The sequence below is a fragment of the Eublepharis macularius genome, chromosome 6, assembly GCF_028583425.1.
Source record: "Eublepharis macularius isolate TG4126 chromosome 6, MPM_Emac_v1.0, whole genome shotgun sequence".
Classification (NCBI taxonomy): Eukaryota; Metazoa; Chordata; class Lepidosauria; order Squamata; family Eublepharidae; genus Eublepharis; species Eublepharis macularius.
Genome location: NC_072795.1, coordinates 114,444,264 through 114,457,707, shown reverse-complemented (window position 1 = coordinate 114,457,707; position 13,444 = coordinate 114,444,264). Strand labels below are relative to the sequence as shown.

At 38.9% G+C, this 13,444-nt stretch overlaps 1 protein-coding gene across 1 annotated transcript in view; it reads left to right on the top strand.

Moving 5' to 3' along the window:
* TSPAN15 (tetraspanin 15) overlaps nt 1-12,879 on the top strand; it is a 30,613-nt gene extending 17,734 nt beyond the window's left edge. Inside the window, exons 5-8 of the mRNA XM_054984089.1 lie at nt 3,737-3,853; nt 8,218-8,265; nt 9,867-9,983; nt 10,790-12,879. Of these exons, the coding sequence (XP_054840064.1) occupies nt 3,737-3,853; nt 8,218-8,265; nt 9,867-9,983; nt 10,790-10,942 (435 nt within the window). The 3' untranslated portion in view covers nt 10,943-12,879. The remainder of the gene's footprint in view (nt 1-3,736; nt 3,854-8,217; nt 8,266-9,866; nt 9,984-10,789) is intronic.
* The last annotated feature ends 565 nt before the right edge of the window (nt 12,880-13,444 follow it).

The following is a 13,444-nucleotide window of genomic DNA, read 5'->3' as shown; positions in this document are numbered from 1 at the left end:
TCTTTGACTTCCATGCAGCAGCAATACACATCTGTGCGACAGTCACCACCACTCACCAATGCTGTAACGCACTCTTTTTCACTGAATCTAAAATAGTTCTTAAGAAATTTCAACAAAAGTACCTTAGAATCCATTGGTAGTTCAAATCCCATGGTATCTTTAAGCAATAGCTGGATTTGTTCCCCAAATGTACAATTAACAGGCAATGGCCAGAACATATGGATTATATCGGCATTCATAGTTTGATACTTTCAACAAGTCTGTGTTATCCAAATTATAAATAAGCTTACATCTCAAAGATGTTAGATACTGCCTTAAGTAAAGGTTATAAAAACTTTCTAAACATTCATTGCCTTCTTAGCAATATTTCTCCAAATCTATTCTTGCCTTAAAATGGGGCATCCCGAATCTTCTCTGCATTTGCTCTTGTAATCTTATCCCTTGGTTTGTAGATTACTAATGAGTTGATAAATTTTTCCTGCTCCAGTTGTACCTATAGACCTTTTTATTAACCAATTCAAACCCTTTCATTTCAATATAACAAATGCTTAATCTGAATCTTGCAGAATACTTCTCAGTTGAAATATTTAAATAAAAATGTGTTATACTCATTCATTTTTACTGATAAGACAAAATTGCCCCTTCCTGTGACCAATCCTTAACCTTTATCAGCTCATATTGAAGCCAGGAAGTTAATTTTCGAAGCAGTTAAATTTAGGAATTTCCTGGTCATAAATTATTGATGTCAAAGGAGACATTTCTTAACTTATACTATCTTTGAATTTTTCCCAGACAGTCAGGGCAGCATGGTCAGTGAACTAATTCAGTTTTAATTTTATCCTCCTCCTCTCTTGATACCACATAACATACAATCCAGTCTCCTGGTTAAGGTCCATGGAAATGAATGGAAGATGAAGTGCATGAGAATATGGTTGTACATTTCAGTGTTGTTTGCATAGGAGAATTTCCTGGTGGGGTCTGCCCTTTATAAGATAACTTAAAAATGGCAGCCCACTTTAAAAAAAAAAAAACCATGCAAAAGCTGGGGCAGGGAAGTGGGGGAAGGAGGAGTTGCTTCAAACTTTTACCATAGATGCAGAGGAGTTAGCCGTGTTAGTTTGTGGTAGCAAAATCAAAAAGAGTCCAGTAGCACCTTTAAGACTAACCAATTTTATTGTAGCATAAGCTTTCGAGAATCAAGTTCTCTTCGTCAGATGCATGGTACAGAAACTGGTCAAATATAGAAGAGGAGCGGGGAGGAGGGGAGGAGAGAGAAGATGCAATTACGGGGGGAGAGGGAGGATGCAACCAAAACATTCCTTTGCTAGTAAATGTAAACATCTCCTTTTGGTATGGAGATTAATTGGCTTGTGTGAGGCTTCAAAGGAGTTTGCCGTGTTGGTTTGTAGCAGCAAAACAACCAGACCATCCAATTCCAATGTAGTATAAGCCTTTGATAACCACAGCTCTCCCCGTCAGATGCATCTGACAAAGAGAACTGTGGTCCCCGGAAGCCCACGCCAGGTGCCACTGGGCTTCCCCAGACCCCGCCTCTGTAAAGGAAATCTGTTACCTGTGATAATGTGATAACCATTCATAGTCCCTATTCAGTCCCAGCTTGACAGAGTCAAATTTGCCTATGAATTCCAATTCAGCAGCCTCCCGTTGGATTTTGTTTTTGAAAGGTTTCTGTTGAACTACAGCGACCTTTAAGTCTTTGATGGAATGACCTGGTAGATTGAAGTGTTCTCCCACTGGTTTCTGGATGTTTCCATTTCTAATGTCAGATTTGTGTCCATTTCTTCTTTTGCATAGAGGTTGGCTGGTTTGTCCAATGTACAGAGCAGAAGGACATTGTTGGCACATGAGGGCATATATCAGATTGGAGGATGAGCAGCTGTAAGAGCCAGAGACAGTGTAGTTGATGCCATTGGGTCCTGTAATTGTATTCCCTGGGTAGATATAGGGGCAGAACTTTTACCAGTTCATAACTTTCTCAGCCTTCCATTTGTAGTATATATACACAAGGATTCAAAGTTCTTGCAAGTTTTGGTTTATTCCTTGTTTGAATTTATAACAAGTAGATGTTTAGTTAACTGGATGAGTGATTGATTAGCAGTGTTTAGTTTCCTGGATCGGTCCTTTTTTCTGACAATTAAATTAATGTTCTTACATTCACTGCAATACATTGCTGGTTTATTCTAAAGTGGTTTTGATTAAATCTTTGAGACAACTGTGTAGTGAGTTGCTGCAGCTGAGCAAATTTAAACGAAGTAACTAGGCGTAATACAAGTATGTTTTATTGCCAAGTATTGTACATTTCTAATTAAAATGGTTTAAGGTTGATCTTCAAGAATGTGGTATTTTGCTAGTTTCAAGTTCTGACTTTAATTCTTTCCCCAGCAGAATCCCAAAACACACTGGGATTTTAATGAGGTATTTATGCAGGACACTTCATGAGATTTTAATGAACTTATACTTGAACAATATTTTAGTATTTGGATTGATTGGTGGTACTCTTTTCATTGCAAATCAATTGGCTCTTTAGTTTTTCATTCTTGGTAATAATACTGGACATGCTGTTGCATATAGTTTAGTGTAATGAAAACAACATTCGCCATGCATGGTAATCCGGGGAGTTGATGAAGACTGGAACGGCTTTGGCAGTCAGGTCAGGAAGTAGGTTCAGCACTTTCCCTTCCTTTTAGAGTTCTGCACAAGTTTTTACTACCCCTGAGAAACTGCAAGCCATTTAAATTCTGTTTTTTAATGGCTGAGTTCTTTTACAGCTGGGTTTTTCCATGGTTTGTTAATTTTAATTATTTTATCATGTTTTCCTTGGTGGGAGACCTTGAACAAGTTTGGAGAAGAGGCATATAAATTTTCAGAATAAATAAAAGAATTAAAACATACTTGTTCAAATTCAAGATTAAAAATAAATGCATTTCAGATTTTCTTTTGCTATGTTTATCAGCCCATAGGATGTGCCTGCTCCTTGTCCCAGAACACAAACTGCTTACATGGTTCGTGGCAGACTTTTGCTACTGGCCCATCACATTCTGGCTAAATCTACTTCAAAGCCACCCTGTATGTGAAAGGATCTTTTAAAAAATCTGCTGGCACCATTGCCAGTTCTAAATTATTCAGCTGGCCATATTTAAGAAAAATCACATTTGTGGAAGGAAGTGTGACATAAACGCATACTCCCTTTGTGTGTACAGACATAGACAGCATCTTATATACACATATTTTTACACCTTTACCTTTCTTCCCCATGGCCCCATGGTTGGTTCCTTTATTTGACATGGGGTCCAGCAGCAGTATAGTTGCATTCACCACATCTGATGTACATCAGTATACCAGAGTAACAGGTTTTCTTGTGTTATTCTTTGTTCTTTCTGCAAGGTGGATGTGTTATAGAATGCTCTCTGTCGACAGATTCATGAGGCACCTACATTTAATATTGTTTAGTTACTAAGTGAAGACTTTCTTATTTTCCAGAGCATTTATGAATTGATCTGTGAGTCTTCATTGGAATTCCTCATTTGATTCTGACTGCTCCTATGGCTGATTGCTTTTATCTATTATGTGGTTTTATCTATGAATTTTTAAATTGTAACCCACTTTAATAATCAGTAAGGTTATTTTCTTTCTGATATTAAGACTTTAATAATTCTAACGTTCCATACTAATGATAAGAATGCTTTCTTACAGTATAACTTTTTCCTCCTTAAAGTTTAAATGCTGTGGAGGAAAAGATTATACGGATTGGTCACAGAATCAGTACCATGCCTGCTCTGCTCCAGGACCATTAGCCTGTGGAGTTCCTTACACTTGTTGCGTCACAAATAAGGTAAAGATCATCAGTTAATCTGGTGGCATCTCATTTGTTCTTCATATTCCAAAAAATGAATAAAGAATGTTGGTTTGGCAAACTAAAATAGGTTCTAACCAGGATAATCTGTATACGGGAACAGGATTTATTATGTAGATTGCCCTGCTCCTTGGGATGATTGAGAGAACCAGCCAGAAAACGTGTGTATTTATTGTGCAAAAAAACCGATTACACAGAAAAGATCTCGAGCTATGTCTAAATATTTTTAAGACAAATACTATACAAACTCTTTCTGCCATATGCTATTTTATTTGGTTTGCGTGTTGCTTTTCCTAAAATGTTTAAACAGTGAATTCCCCCCCCCCCCCGCTCACTGTGAATATTTTTGTGGGGGGCAAATTAATATGAATGCAATTTAAATTCTTCTGAGTTATAAAAGAAACAATTTACTATACTATGTCATTTCTGATGAATTGTAAATAAACAATATAACATGGGTTTCCAAAACCATACATCTAGTAGTAAATTCCTGTTGATGCTATAGATTAAAATACCCCCCAGCAAGTCAGATTAATGAAAAAAATATACATTCAACTGAGATTTTGGGAAAGAAGGGGCAAGAAGCAAATAATACCTTTTTGGGTAAAATTATTTTTATTTCTCTGTCATGATATTAAACTGTGAGGAAAATGTGCAAACTTTTAATTATCAAATAGAACCAATAAAGTTATAAAAATGGCTTTGGCTTGTTAAGTAACAAAAGAACAGTTTATACACACATACTCTTTAAACAGCAGTCCTTGAAATCTTGCTGTACTGTCTTATTATACTAATTTGTCTAGGGGCATGCCTACACTAGCAGTCTTTGAAACTGAATCGAGGTAAATAAATCATTCCTGTTTTGACAATGTTTCCAAAAGCAGCTTGGAAAAGTAGAGATGTGAGCTGCAATTAGTCATTCGCTCTGTGATCATGGAAAAAATAGGTAATCTATGATGGCCATGTCTTGTACCTTTGAGCAAGTTTCATGAAATACATCAGAATCAGATACTGGGCTCTGCTGTTTCAGAGTAAATCTGTAGGGACTTACTCAATTGGTTCTTAACCCATTCAGTCCTAGGACTGTTAAAAAAGTTTTTGTTGTCGAGAATATTTTGTCAACCCAAACAAGTTCACTTTTTACCATTCCTGGTTGTTGTATTTATATGTTAGGAGTCTAAAGGGGATGCCTGGACTGTGGTCAGATTCTCCTGCAACAGATGATCAGAGCTTTGACGGAGCTGCTCCCCACTGGGTTTTTTGGGGGGGAGGGAGGGGGTTAGAAGTGATCTGATTCAATCCAATTGCCTCCTTCCATACCATAAACAAATTAAAGACTGAGGGTCAAGATTTATTTTTAATGAGTTTTCAGAAACATATTTTCAATAAAATATGGCTATTAATGTGACTATGAAGACCACAATTCATGTTTTAGTAAAAGAGAAAGTCTTTTTTCCACAGCAGCAAGGGTCTAACAGTGTGTGTCCAGCTCCAGAACATCCAAAATTTTAATTAGCCATTTAATTTAACTGATGGGATTGTCCGCAGTTTCCATGGCTTTATGCACACTTTCTTAGGTGAAGTTAATACTTTTCCTATGAATAGTTTATTCAACATAGAAAAGGTCTGTTGTATCACTTAACAAACTTTAGATCCCAACATTTTTTAAATAGCATCAAGCATCCTTGATCAATAGGACAGTACATAATCACATTGCCTCTAAAGGGACACAGCTTTTTAAAGTAAAAATTGGTAATCTGCCCTAAAAATGTGCCATACCACATGATTTTTCAGAATATTTTTGAAGTTAGGGCGACCTTGAATATGGACAAACTAGACAAGATACAGAAGGTTTGTGAGTGACCAGATCTGCCAACATTGCAATTGCTTTCTTAAAAGAATAGCTAGTGGTGAAAAAATGGTATGGGGAGAGGGATTAAAATGCCCCAATCCAATTTGCCAGTCTTAATTCTCCGTCCTTCCCCCCCCCCCCCCCACATTGAGGTACCTGAAAAATTTCCCCAGTGGGCAAACAACAACTTCAGGGGGTACAAGTGGGTTTAAATTTTAGTTAGAAAAGCAGTGTCATTTAACTTCCTCTCCCCTAGTGCTGCTTCTGCAATCCAAACTGTAATCTACAGGGGCAGTTTTTAACTAAGATTTGAATCACTGAGAGATCTGATCACCGTGAATTCAGTGTCAGACTCATGAGGGGGATAAGATCCAGCATTTGATGGCCTGCTGTGTATGTGCTGTACAAGTTGTGATTCCAGGTGGGAGCAGGTCTAACTCTGCAAGTGAAGAACTTGCCTTCCCTACTTTTTAAATAGTCCACTTGTCTAAACCCCCAGGGCCCACACTTGCAAGCCTCTCCCACTGGGTTTTTTTAGGGCAGTTGGTTTCCTCTAGCACCATCTTAGGGAAGATACCACCGTCCAAAGGCAGCTGTTGAAGGAAGCCTTGCAGACTATGCCCCTCCCAGTGTCAGCAAGGAAAGTGCCTCCCACAACTCTAGTACCACATTGTCACCTGTTTTTTTCAGTCACAGGTTCAAGGGCTATGCTTAAATCTGTTTCTAAAAACCCACTTGGAGGAAGGAGTTCTTTCAAAATGGTGTTGGGACAGTCGTTCTGGGGATGTGCCATCTCCAGAGTGGCACCGTATGGCAACAGTTGCAGTCCACATGCTTAGTGCCTTTGGAGGAACTTCTCCCCTCTTTGCCCCCACCCCGACTGCTGCAGCAATAGAAGCGAGTGACAACTTGCAAGAAATATCATCTCAGATTTCCCATCTGAGCAGGTGCCTTCAGCCTGGTTCTTCCTCCAAGGGGCTAGTCACTGCATAATGCTGAGGCTCAGTGATCAGATCCCCAGATGGCTAATTTATCTGCTACATGAGGTCAGGCGATAAAAGGACTGGGGCTGCAGGGCTGGGAAAAGAGCTTTTCACTCCCACCTGATGCTTTTCCTCTGATTGAAAATTCCCCTCCCCCTTCATTGCTGTACATCCTGAGGAGAAAAAGTTACCTGTATAGTGACTGTGCCCCCTCCCCCGCCGGGGCTGTCCAATCAGGGGAATGACATGGAGGGGCAAATCCCCTCTTTTCTCAGTGCTGCATTTCACCCACCCACCCCAGCCTGCTTTTTGGCAAATAAATTGCATATTTGGGAATCTGATTGCAAGCCCATTGTGTTAATAAGTATGATCCTCAGACACAGAGTTTAAAAAGACTTACAGACCAATCCTAAGCAGGTCTGCTCAGAATCCTGCTCAGGTCTATTCAGTGGGACTTACTCTCAGGAAAAGGTTCTTAGGATTGCAGTGTTTGTCTCTCAGTGCCTTTATGGTATCGTATGTCTTCATGAACAGGAGCCCACTTTGCCAGCACTGTGAAGTATTACATGCTGTCAGTACCTGTTGAGATATATGGTGGCATCTTCTCTCTGACAGAAGTCCTTTCTGTCACATGTCCTGCAAGTAGCCAGTGCATTTCTGTGCTGCATTTGTGAATAGTAATGAAGGGCACAATGTACTAGGGCTAGGACTGGACCCAGGTTCAAATCCCCACACCGGCATGAAACTTGCTGGATGACTTTGGGCCAAAATGAGAAAAGACGAACCACATAATTTACCCTGAGTTCCTTGGAGGAAGGGCAAAATAAAATTCTACGAGATACAGAGGAACACAGTAATTAATACGTATTATAGTTAGTAGTTAATATTATATAGTTACTCCTATGCATGCTACATTTAGATTATAATGTGACAATTTCGCATGTATCTGTTTTGCTACATGTATATCAACTTAGAATGGCAAATCTCTGCTTCTCACTTGCCTTCAATCAATCAATCAATAAGTAAAGCTACACTGTTTTACTAAATATTATGGGACCACAAATAGGATTGTAATGTTTGAACAAGCTGAATATGGAATATATAGCTGAATATGGAATCTGCCATTGGAAGATTCTAATAATAACTATAATAATAGTTTCTATTAGAAAAGATTCTAATAATAATAATAGTTAGCATTGATTTGTGCCATTGTTGGTGTTCTGTATTTGCACACAAACTTTTTAGGTTAATGAGAACAGAAAGTGTCTTGCATATATAAGTAGAACATTTTGACTGTTACAAGAGCAATAATATCTGGCATTTTAAATGCATGAAACGGCTTTATTTCTCTAAGTTTATTTACTATTTCAGATCAAATTTGAAAAAATATAGCTATGTACTATAATGTACAAGCTTATTTTATTGCTTTCATTATTCATTTATCTTAAACAATATAAATCTATGCATATTACACTTGTATTTTGAAATGTCTGTGAATCTTTTTTCAGACAGCAGTTGTTAATACCATGTGTGGATATAAAACTATCAATGAAGAGGTAGGGGTTTATGTATTTATGTATGTATTTTGTCTGTCTGACATATTTTCTGCTTCAGCTTCCAAAATGGAATGTTTTGGGGTGTTTTTTGAGCATCCATACAACTATGAGCTCTAATCATGCTCCAACTGTCTTTTCCCCATCCTTGCTACGCTTTTTTCCTATCTTTCTGAGACGAGTACAGTCAAAGTGTGTTATCATGCCGTCTGGATGGGAGGGTGTGCACATTTTCAAAGAGCCATCGTGGGTGCCATTTTCCTTCCATCAGCACTTTACAGCCATCATTTTCCCTGTTGCACCACCAGGGGGCACTTTGGGGTGTGTGTGGAAAATTTGGTGGTTGGTGTAGTGCTATAACAACTATTAATTTTTTAAAAAGCACGCTCATGGTACAGTGGAGAAAATGCAAGGAAAGTGCGCAGAAAATTCCTGTGTGGAAGTTTTGTTGCCAACGTGAATGCCTCTACATTCACAGGAGCAAAACACAGAATCCTCATTGTATAGATACAGCCTAAGTGAGTTGCTGCCTGTTCTTTCTACCTTTGCAGTTTACAGCTGCAAAGAACAGCACAGGAATGGTTTCCAAGTAAAGGCTCTGGCCTCCTGCTTAACACAGCAGGCTGCAGCCATATAGATAGATGTGCCTTTGGGTAAGCGCACCAGACTGCCTGTTTTCAAGTGTACCTCTTCAAACTGTGGACTGGAACCATTTCTGTGAGTAGATCTACTTGCAAAAGCACTCCAGCCTGTCTTTCCAGCAGTGTTTTTTTGTGGAAGAGTGTTGTAATTTCTGTATGTTGTGGGCAAGTTAGTACTTTTTCAGTAAGTTACCAAGTAGTTGAACAAAATAGACATGTGTGAAGCCACTAATTGGGGTAACTTTGTTTGTGCCAGACTGTGGTCATTGCACACATCATTTGTTTCTAAGAACAGAAGCTGGCACAGAAACACCTTTGCATTTACTAGTTCCTTGCAATCTAGGAATCTGTTGCAATGCAAGAGATGTCTTCTCTGTAGTATCTTTGTGGTTAAATTTGGGACCAAATATATTTGTACCCCAGCCTTCCTGGATCAATGAGAGGCATTAACAATACTAAAAAACAATAATTATAAACAATATGGAACCAGTAGTGAATCTAATCTTTATATAACCAACAGCATCAGCAAGACATAAAATAAGATATTAAAAACCTGTCTGGTATATTCAGAAAGCCTATGCCATCTTGTGTAATCCACAAGGCCTCAGCTGTTGCCATAAAAAGGTTTTTGCTGATCTTCTAAAAGTAAAAACTGATCTGGCTTGATGGGGCTTCTTTGGAAGGGAAAATTCATAAGGAGGGTGCTGCTACATAAAAAGCCCTGCTCCTTGTCATTCACTTGCTCTCCATTCCACCTTTGCCAGAGCTCAAAGTCTCTCAAATTGGGAGAAGACTTCTTTTTAAAGAAATATGTTTTGCCAAATACACCAATTGACATCCTGCAGTAAGCTTTCTGTGAAGGTCAGTGCAGTTGTCAGCATTTAATTAAGACCAGGACCTTTGTTGCCTCAATGAATTACAGTGAGTCAGGGGCATTACTTGTTTATGTTTGTTACTTCACAGCGTCTGAGTGTTCAACACATTATATATGTCAGAGGATGCACCAATGCAGTTCTTATTTGGTTCTTGGACAATTATGCCATCATGGCTGGCATTCTGCTTGGTATATTGTTTCCACAGGTAAGGAATGTTCAAATGAAACATCATTGAATTCATATGATTTGCACTTTTTGTAAAAGGGGGTATTTTTTTAGGGTATTCCTTTTTTTGTGATGGGATGGCTCTGGGTTAGTACTTGCCTGTGTGTGTTTTAACTTGCCACAGAAAGGATTAAGGTTGCAGAGAATTAACTCCCTGAGTGTTGCATGCTTCTCTATTTCCTGTTCTCCAAACAATAGTCTAGTAGCACCTATAAGACTAACAACATTTGTGGTAGGCTATGAGCTTTTGTGAGCCGCAGCTCACTTCTTCAGATACCCTACCACAAATTTTGTTAGTCTTACAGGTGCTACTGGACTCTTGCTCTTTTCTACTGCTACAGACAGACTAACATGTGTACCCATCTTAAACAATAGTCTGTGTGCCAGAACGATGTGTTGTGGTGCAGCCTAACCCCTGCTACAGTCAATCTTTTTCTATAACTGACTCACTCACTGGGGTGCAGTTTACATACCTCTCTCTTAAACTCTGTAGTAATTTATCTCCACCAAATCATACTCTTCATTTGTTTTTCAAAACGTTGAACTTTAGCTTCAAAGGGGGTGTTAGTCTGATGGCCGACTATCACAGTACATTTTGCACTTGGACTCAGATACTAGAATATTAAAATCCATATGCCTTTCATCACATGTGTAGAGGTTGCCTTTTACAACAGGAGAATGTAAGTGAGCATTGCACCTCTAACCCAAATGAAGGTAGCCATGTATAAAACGTGTAATGAACAAAATGTTCTGCCTTCTTATGATTGCTTCCTCTTTATTTTACAGTTCCTTGGAGTGCTGCTTTCTTTGCTTTACATCACCCGAGTAGAAGATATAATTACTGAGCACAAGCTTAACGAGTCACTGCTTGATGGAGGGCGACAGAAGACTGACATTGAATTTACTGGAGCAGGGTGCTGTATGTGTTACCCTGGGTAATAGTGGGCATCTCTCTGTGCAAGATAAATTACTAACACCCCTTTGTTATTGTGCCTTGAATGCAGTCAAACTGTTAAGCGCATTGTGAATTGTAATGAATAGTACTTAGGAATCAAGCTTCCATAATTTATTAATATTCAGTATTTCATCTCTAAGCATTCTTTTAAGGCATCAGGGGATCTTATATTGAAAGTGCATCAAGGGACAGATTGTTCTTTGTTGCAAAGAGTATAACTAATCAAGGAGGAGATCAGTGACCAGTAATTGTAGATAAACTTGCCTATGCACAAGGGCTGTCTGTGCTTACCTGTGTAATGGTACTGCTAACATGGTAAAATCACCTTTATTCCTGGCAGTTTTCAGAGCATGGTAATTTACTATCTACACTCATAAGTCTGTTCACTGGCGTTATCAAAGAATATTGGCAGCCGTGTTTTATTGCTGACTGAATTCTGATTTGTCCCCCCCTCCCAGTTTATGCCTGTCTTGCATGTTTGTTTTTAATTATTGCCAAGGGCTTTGGCCCCACCATTAGGCATATTTTTTCAAAGCAACTGTAGTGTGTTTCCCACACAGGGACAGGCTTGTGTGGTTTCCCCATTACTGCTGCAGCTGACAATACAGTATAGCAGCAACAGGGCATCTACATGACAGATTTCCCTACAGTTTCCCTGTGTTGGTCCCCTGCTGCCATCTTCCCCTCTATCCCATGACCAGGGCTTTCCCAGTTTTTTTTAAACATCAGCAATTGAGTATTATAACATTGTTATAACTTTTTAACAATCTGTGTCGCAGGTTCTCTGAATTTCCAGGTTTCTCTTGTAAAAAAATCTCTAGCTCCCCACTCCTCCACTTGAAGCCAGCTGGGTGACCTTGGGCTAGTCACGGCTCTCTGGAGCTCTCTCAGCCCCACCCACCTCACAGGGTGTTTTGTTGTGGGGATAATAATGACATACTTTGTAAACCGCTCTGAGTGGGCATTTAGTTGTCCTGAAGGGCGGTATATAAATCGAATGTTGTTATTATTATTATTGCAGCTATCTTTCCCTTTATATCTCCACAATGATAGGGACTAGAGAAATCACTTTAAAAAAATGTAAGAGGGGAATTCAGAAAATCTGATACACAGATTGTTATACAGACATTAATAGTAGATTTTAAAAACAGTTTAAAAGCCTCCCAGTGGCGAGGGCGGCAGGGTGGAATGGCCACATGGACACTGGATCAGGGAAAATGGCTGTCATGTGAGTGGGACTGGGAAAATCTGAACTTTCCCACCCACATGGCAGCCATCCAGGCTTCGCTTCAGTTTTCCCCAAAATTTTGCAGCAAAGAAGGTTTGCAAAAGATTGGAGAAAAGCTGGGGGAAACTTGTGAAATGCACGAATGCACCATGGTGCTATGCAGAAGGAGTGAAAAAACCCTGCTTCTCAGCAGCATCAAACCCAGGACAAATAACCCATGTGGAAAAGTTCTGGATAAGAATTATTTTGCAGAAGTGTTCGAATGAAACATTATTGAATTTGTGTACTGTATAATACTTTAACTTCCTAATTTTTCAAATTGTGCCTTCATGTGGATTCTTAACACTGAAATATCTTTATACATTTTCAGGAAGTGATTTCCTATATCTGTGCAATCATATTTTTATGCTGCTTCTAATGGTTTACTGAAAACACTTTGGGAGGTCTTGACTGAGTCTCTTGTGCCTTTCTAAATCAAGCCACTCTCTGACTCAAGACAGCTAATAATCATTGCTTTTTTAAAAAATGCAATTTACTACTGTACAGATTTTTGTATATTTTATTTGGTTTTACTGATAAGTTTGAATCTTGTATTTTCCTTTTCCCAGATTGACTGGAATTCTTGTGTATCCTGCTGTGTTCACTGTGTACTTAATTTTTATATGGAAAATAAATTTTATGATTTTGTAAAAAAGAAAATAAGGAAATCTTTTTTACTATGGAAAGATGTTTGGAGATGAATTTTAAAGGAGCTGATGTGACAGAAATAAGAAAAGCCTCCCCTCTGACACACTTCCCCCCTGCTTTCCTTAACTGCTGCAGATTAATGGCTAAGGTTCAAGGCTAAGGCTACTTTTTTTAGTACTGCTGAAATTCTTTTAGCAGCTGTTGCGTGACCAAAATATAATGCAGTGGCAAGCCCTTTCTTGAGGAAAAAGGCTATATTTGCCTTTTTGATAAATAACAAAAAGACCAGAGTGTTTTGTCTGTTTCTTCTTTTTCTTCAGAAGAGATGACTGGCCTTGCCTCAGAGTGAAGGATGGAGGGTCTGCTCACCCAGCCAAAGAGAAGGTGTAAAAATAGTTTTTCCATTGGAGGTTGAGGTAGACAGCAAAGTCATAGCGGCTGAAGCTGAAAGGGCTTTTACCATCAGGAAGGTATGAAGATGAAATGCCCTGTTCTTTCTTACCTATTTTTGTGAATTTCAGGCAGTCCAGGCAGCAGTCTACTTTATAGAATTGGCCCAAGCACACACGAC